This window comes from Bidens hawaiensis, unplaced genomic scaffold, assembly GCF_021521415.1.
Source record: "Bidens hawaiensis isolate Kalapana, Puna unplaced genomic scaffold, B.hawaiensis_p1.1 tig00082944_1, whole genome shotgun sequence".
NCBI classification, from domain to species: domain Eukaryota; kingdom Viridiplantae; phylum Streptophyta; class Magnoliopsida; order Asterales; family Asteraceae; genus Bidens; species Bidens hawaiensis.
Genome location: NW_027503931.1, coordinates 13,014 through 20,567, shown reverse-complemented (window position 1 = coordinate 20,567; position 7,554 = coordinate 13,014). Strand labels below are relative to the sequence as shown.

The 7,554-nt window shown below is 35.5% G+C and overlaps 1 protein-coding gene and 1 non-coding gene across 2 annotated transcripts; one reads left to right on the top strand and one right to left on the bottom strand.

Moving 5' to 3' along the window:
• Positions 1–363: 363 nt before the first annotated feature.
• Positions 364–5,081, top strand: LOC143607488 (uncharacterized). Its single transcript, XM_077082922.1, has 12 exons — positions 364–901; positions 1,852–2,048; positions 2,127–2,324; positions 2,431–2,502; positions 2,585–2,680; positions 2,760–2,839; positions 3,018–3,093; positions 3,171–3,381; positions 3,498–3,694; positions 3,784–3,883; positions 4,088–4,177; positions 4,286–5,081. Exons 1-12 carry the CDS (start codon positions 382–384, stop codon positions 4,984–4,986), a joined length of 2,538 nt encoding a protein of 845 aa, XP_076939037.1. The 5' UTR covers positions 364–381; the 3' UTR covers positions 4,987–5,081.
• Positions 5,082–5,773: 692 nt separating this feature from the next.
• Positions 5,774–5,845, bottom strand: TRNAM-CAU (transfer RNA methionine (anticodon CAU)). The gene has a single exon. It is a non-coding gene; the product is annotated as a tRNA-Met (tRNA).
• Positions 5,846–7,554: the final 1,709 nt, after the last annotated feature.

Below are 7,554 nucleotides of genomic sequence, written 5' to 3'. Positions count from 1 at the left end.
TTTTGTCATGTTTAATTTCTGATCAAAATATTCCCATAATAATATTATTATTCATTCATTCATTTGTGATCATCTTCAGTTCTTCACTCACATGAGTCACACCTATCCAAATCCTTAGATAACGACACCCCATCCGTGAATTACCCTTGTTTTGCATTTATACTTACCTTTGTTCATGCAGTCTCCAATTCATACCCATTTTCATTATTTTCTTGACTTCAACGTCATTATGCTTATCCATTGTCACACTCCCATTTCAGTCATTACTTGTTCCGTTTCAATGACGGCAGGTAACGAATTATTTGCCGTCACGATTCGTTGTATTCACTAATATAAGTGACTTATTTCAACACAAGTGTTGTTGTGTTACTTCAAACTAATATGAAGATGCTTGTGGCTTTAATATGGGTTTTGTTATTATGTGATGTTGTTGTTGGTAAGGAATGTACCAACACTCCAACGCAGCTCTCGTCGCATACTTTTCGATACGAGTTGTTGAATTCACATAACAAAAGTTGGAAAAATGAAGTGTTGATGTCACATGATCATGCAACTCATTTGACTCCAACCGATGATTCGGCTTGGGCTAGTTTGATGCCTAGAAAGGTGTTGAAACAGGAAGATGAATTCGGGTGGATGATGATGTATAGACAGATGAAGAATCAAGGGGGTAAGTCTTATTCAAATGGGAACTTTTTGAATGAGATTGGCTTGGGTGATGTGAGGTTGGACCCGGATTCGATACATGGTCAAGCTCAACAAACTAATTTGAAGTACTTGTTAATGCTTGATGTTGATCGGTTGGTTTGGTGCTTTAGAAAGAATGCTGGGCTGCTGACGCCTGGCGACCCCTATGGCGGTTGGGAGGCACCAGATCAAGAGGTTCGCGGTAGTTTTACAGGTTTGTGTCTTGTCTTCCTATGTGTTAATTACTTGATTTAGTATATGTAACATGACTATTAAAATGCATCATGATTTATGAGTATTCATATATTTTAAACATCTACATAGGTGTACAATGTAGATTGTATATAATTCTCTTATCTATACATGTATACGACACTTGTTAGGAGGAAGACAGGGAAGAGAAAGTAGGTTGATATATCCATATGCGTAGATAGATCTATGTGTATTCATATATTATAAACACGTACGTATACACATGTAGATTGAATACAATTCTTAGATCTATACATGTGTACGTACAAGACGTGTAACGAGGAAGACACGGGAGAGAAAGTAGGAAAGTTAATTAGTTAGAGAGAAAATTTCGACTAACATTTTCAGTATTTGCATTCATGTACTATAAAGATATGCACCCTCGGACGATTGACTATAATTATACCGATAGTTATACAACAATTATCTGATCTGCATGGCCGTCTCTTGGGTAAGCTAAATAAGACCATGGGTTTAGGCCTCTACTTTTATAGGGCCTTCATTTTAAATAGGAGTTATGTATTATGAGATTTTGAAGTAGAGTTCTTTTAGAATTATTAACTCATTGATGTGTCACAAGCTAAAGATGATTGCTTCATATCCATTATCACTATATATCATCAAAATTCTATAATTCTTGTATACTCTCTAGCCTTATACGCATAAAGAAAAGAGAAAAAGGCCTCAAAATTTTAGTTAGTTTTAGGCCTTTGAGGACGTTAAGCCGGCCCTGCTGATCTGCACATGTATGAACACCTTGATACTTCTAGGCCAAAGACCATTTAATTTCTACAACCGTAACATTTTCATTTAATTTTTAATAATAAATTTATGGTCTAGATTGGTTCTGTTTGTTTTCGCACTATCTGTAGTTCTGTAACACTAAAGTTGTACACTACTGAATATTATCAGGGCATTACTTGAGTGCCACAGCTCAAATGTGGGCAAGCACTGGGAACGATGCTCTAAAACAAAAGATGACCGCGGTAGTATCTGCACTCAGTGAGTGTCAAATGAGCGATGGTTACCTCTCGGCTTTCCCAACTGAGTTTTTTGATCGATTTGAAGCTATTAAACAAGTTTGGGCTCCATATTACACCATTCACAAGGTTAAAATGACATGTTTTTTAATATTAATTTTAACTATTTTACCAAATATTAATTCATTAGTTTCTTGTAAATATCAGATAGTGGCAGGTTTAGTTGATCAATATGTTTTGGCTGGAAACAATCAAGCTTTAAAAATGGTGACTCAAATGGCGGATTATTTTAGCAAACGCGTACGAAATGTGATCAAACGGTACACTATTGAACGACACTGGCTATCTTTGAATGAAGAGACAGGTGGAATGAATGATGTCCTGTATCGGCTCTATACCATAACAGTATGCTGTCAATTTGAGTCTGCTAAAATTATTCGAGGCGTCAGCCTGATAATTATATGATTTATTAATATTAATCATTTGTCAACCGGCATTTTATCGTTACCAGGGAGATAACAAGCACTTGTTGTTGGCTCATCTGTTTGACAAACCGTGTTTTCTAGGGCTGCTGGCTGTAACGGTAACTTGTCTACAAATTTTGAGTATTATTGAATAATATCATACTATTAGTAACCTGTATAAAAAAATAAATTTGCTTGCAGGCCGATCATTTATCTGGCTTTCATGCCAACTCGCATATTCCAATTGTTGTTGGATCACAAATGCGGTATGAAGTTACGGGTTATCCTCTCTACAAGGTATTTTTTATAGAAATTTCGTTCGATTTAACTCCAGTATTTATATAAATGAATATATTCTTGCATTACTTCTTTACAGGAACTCAGTATGTTCTTCATGGATACCGTGAACTCTTCTCACATGTATGCTACAGGAGGGACATCAGTTAGTGAGGGCTGGTATGGATAGTAAAAAAATTTGCTCTTGATGATCTCAGACTACTAATTTTCTTTTTAAATTTGTATCATACATTATATAAATGTGTTAGCTTCAATGTGGATAAACAAGTTTAGTATCAGTTTCAAGTAATTGTATAGGTTTTTGTGTAACTAATTGGTAGTTGGTCTTCTTGATTAGGTCGGACCCAAAACGACTAGCGACCACCTTGCAGACCGAGAACGAGGAATCATGTACTACCTATAATATGTTAAAGGTGTGCCTTGTAGATTCGTAAACAAGTTATTCGTCTTGATGTCACATTTAATGATAAATCCTGCATTTGTATTTTAGGTTGCTAGGAATTTGTTTAGATGGACCAAAGATATCGCGTATGCTGATTATTATGAACGCGCGCTGACTAATGGTGTCTTAAGTATCCAAAGAGGGAGAGAACCCGGGATTATGATATACATGTTGCCACTAGGCCCGGGCATGTCGAAAGCTACAGGATTTCATAAATGGGGAACACCGTTTAATGATTTTTGGTGTTGTTATGGGACAGGTTTATATATTTAATTATGTACATTTAGACATTTAGTACATGTACTTGTATATATTAAATAATGCAAAAATTTATATATTTGACTACAACTTTATGTTTATCAAACATTTCTTTAGGGATTGAATCGTTTTCGAAATTGGGTGATTCGATTTACTTTGAAGACGCGGGAAAGGATCCTGGGCTGTACATTATCCAATACATATCAAGTTCGGTTAACTGGAAACTTGGACAGATTGTTGTTGACCAGAAAGTTACGCCCGTTGTGTCGTGGGACCCTCACCTTCGTGTAACAACTACAATCTCTCCAAAGAAGGTAAAAAATTGTGTATATCCTGAAAACAAATTTATATTATACGAGGTGTTGATTTATTGTTTGCAAAACCGATTGTGTGCTTTATCCAGGAAGGATCGTCGTCTACTTTGAATTTTAGAATACCATTTTGGACAACATCAAATGCAAAAGTAACACTTAACGGTCAAACTGTCCCTCTAACATCTACAGGTATAAATCTCATCTGTCATCTAAGTATTGAATATGTTATACTAAAACAACACATATTTCATAACAAGAAATTATGGTAGCTCAAAATCTTGCTTGAAATCAGGTGTTACTGTAACAGTTTTTTACTTGATTTATGAAAAACTAATCTTTAAAAAAATAAAATTTTATTTTGATAATGAAGCTTTATCAAGTTTCTTGGTGCAGGTAATTTCTTATCCGTCACAAAAAAATGGAGCGCATCGGACGTTATTACTCTTGAACTACCAATCACACTTAGAACTGAGGCTATTCAAGGTAGCCTTTTGTAACTGAAACATAAATACTCATTGGTGACTGATACAAAAGTTTAGTTACTCTTTATGTTTACTTTTAGTGACTGAAACAAACATATTTATATTGCAGATGACCGGTCTGAATATTCATCTCTCCATGCAATCTTATTCGGACCCTATCTTCTGGTCGCCATCATCACAGGCGATTCCGACTTAAAACCGAACTCCGATTCTCTTTCAGACTGGATCACTCCGATCCCATCCGATTACAACTCCCACTTAATCTCTCTTTCCCAACAAACCGGAACCACAACACTTGCTCTTGCCCACACATCCAACTACCTCACAACCGTCGAATACCCCGACCCCGGAACCAGCTACTCCGTCTTTTCGACGTTCAGAATCATCCCAGTCGATCCCAAAACCCGAGTCTCATCACGCAACGACGTTATTAATAAACCTGTCATGCTAGAGCCATACAGTCTCCCTGGAATGGTAATTATAGAGCAAGGAAAGGAAGAGATTCTCGGAATAAGCGGTTCATTCGATACCAAGAATGCGGTGTTCCGGTTTGTGGATGGAAATGAAGGGATGGTTAGACTGGAGTCTGAAAGCCAGAAGGGTTGTTTTGTGCATAGTTTTAATGGAACAGTGAAGCTGAGCTGTGATTCGGGTGGCTCGGATTCAGCGACTAGTTTCAAGGTGAATGATGGAATAAGCAGTTACCATCCGATTAGCTTTGTGGCTAAAGGGCTGAATATGGATTATCTTCTGCAGCCTTTGTTTAGTTTGAGAGATGAACACTATACAGTTTATTTTAAACTTCACTAAAGAGTTGTCTTCGTGCAGTATATAGGTGTACTCTGTGCGTTTATTGTTGCTCTACACGGTGACTGCTTCTAATATGATTTGATATTGAGTAGTGTTATGTGCTGTGAAATGATAAATTTAATCATTTTTATTTTGGGTGTTTTAGAAGTTGCTTATAAAAGAAAAATGTAAAACGTATATAACTAGTTGTGAGGACCCGTTCGTTGGGTAGGGCTTGTAAAACTGTAATGAAAACGCACAAACCTTTTAACCCGAATTCAAAGTTTGACTTGATTAGCAAAAAATATGTGACGCGTATAAAACTTTTATGTGGCCTGAATGTTTACTTTGACCTGAATCTTATACCTTGACTCTGAACCGTTACCAAACAAACCTTTTGACCCGAATTTAAAGTTTGGCCCGAAATCAAGTTGCCAAAAATGTCCTTCGATGCAATTGAGCCATCGAAGCTGATTTTGACAAGAATTACCTAATTTTGTCTGTACTAATTTGCAATCCGTTATCTGTTAACAAAACCTAATTCCTAAGCTGAAAGCCATGGGACAAATCGTGAAAACTGGTTTTTAAACTGTAAACCAAACACAATACTCTTAGCTGAATCGGTCAATTGGACTCGGTTTAGACTTTAGACAGTTCAAATGGTTTTTGGGATCTGCCTTTTCATGTTCGCTACTTCACTTTATATTAATAAACTGTATAGTTGATAACATTTACATTTATAAAAAATCAAGTAAAACATAGGTTTAAAAGCATAAAAAGTATTGCACTTGGAAGCCTTCTCTAATATTATCAGAGCCAGGTTTCGATCCTGGGACCTGTGGGTTATGGGCCCACCACGCTTCCGCTGCGCCACTCTGATTTGGTGACAATATTTTGAAACTAATTATATATAACTTTAAATATCTGGACACATGGACCAAACATTAAAGGGCTTTTCGGGTGTCATCAATATTTTGTTCGAGCTGTGTAAGTAAATTAAAGTTAGCTCACAATAAGTTAACCTAACTATGCTTAAATGTTATAATTTCCTGTAAAAGACTAAAAGGGCTTTTATAGGTACTCGAGTAGTCGAGTGACACAGTTTGAACCTCTACTAACTAAACAAACCAATTAAATTTATGTTTGTACTATCTTTTCTTTCTTTTGTTTTTTTTTTGAAAAGACCCACTTAAATTTTACTAATTATATATATATTGTCGTAAGCGTGAGAAGAATTATTTTTGTTAGGTAACTAGCGTTCTATTTGGTGCGCTTCGCCAGGCAAGGAGGGTAACGCGTCGGGTAGGTCAGATCTGTTTATGTACCCCTCGTAGGGGTGGCAAATGTGACCATTAGGTTGAATAAGTTGTATTAAAATGTATATAATGGGTCAAACTAAAAAAAAGAAAATGATTGAAACGGGTCAAAACGGGTTGACATTTTTTTTAATGGAACGAGAAAAGCGGAGGAAACTTTTTAGTTTTTTTACTTTTTTAGTTTTTGATTTATATTTCGAGTTATAATTTTTTAATTATTTTTTTTGAATTTTTTATGAGAGATTTCTGAAATCTCAACCCATTTTGAACAATTTCAAAAACCTCTCATTAAAAAATTCAAAAAAATAATTTAAAAACTATAATTCGAAACATAAATCAAAAACTAAAAAAGTAAAAAAGCTAAAAAGGTCATCCGTTTTTCTCATTCCATTAATAATAATAAAAAATACCTCAAGTATTGTCAATCCGTGTTGACCCGTTTCAATCCTTTTTATTAGTTTGACCCATTCTGACCCATTATATACATTTTAATACAACAACATTCAACCCAATGAGTCACATTTGCGACCCCTAACCCCTCGCCTTGCATTGGTGCACCAATATAGGTTCAGACGTTCAGTTGATTAACATATAAAAATTAAAAAATTTAAAACGTTATCTATTCGGTGGGTGAAACCCGACATTGGTAAAACACGAGTGTTAGTAAAACCCTGGGCGAAAAATCAGGCGTTACAACGGTGGGTCGATGCGAATTCAGTTAATACCGATGATGTGCTAAAAGTAGCCTGTTAATTTATTAACTATAATATGCTAATCTAGACACTAAATAATAATTGTAGATTCTTAAATTTAACTAAAACTACTAACCGGCAAGTATACCGGTCGACTCTAGTACAGTTTAGTAAGTTCGGATATCGAACTCACAAACTATTTGAATTACGTTAACTAGCTAAATTTAGACTACATACACGACTATTTATCTATTATTAAAGGGGGGGGGGGGTTACTAAAAACTAATATTAAACTAATTAATAAAACTAAAGACGTCTCGACTTAGAACCTGAACTTAATTCAGATGATGACAAACAACCACCTAGGCTAGAATCCATAATGTATCGATTATCAATTAGTTGGAAAATGCATGTTATGAAACCGGGATCATAAAATAGTCACTTAAAGAAAACCCTAATAGGACCCTTGACCCTTCTCAAGAAGACACATATGGATTTCTATTAAGTTCTTAAAAACACCGATTAATTAGACTTTCTTACGGTCACTAATTATTTTACCTTACAGCGCGAAAATCAAAGTT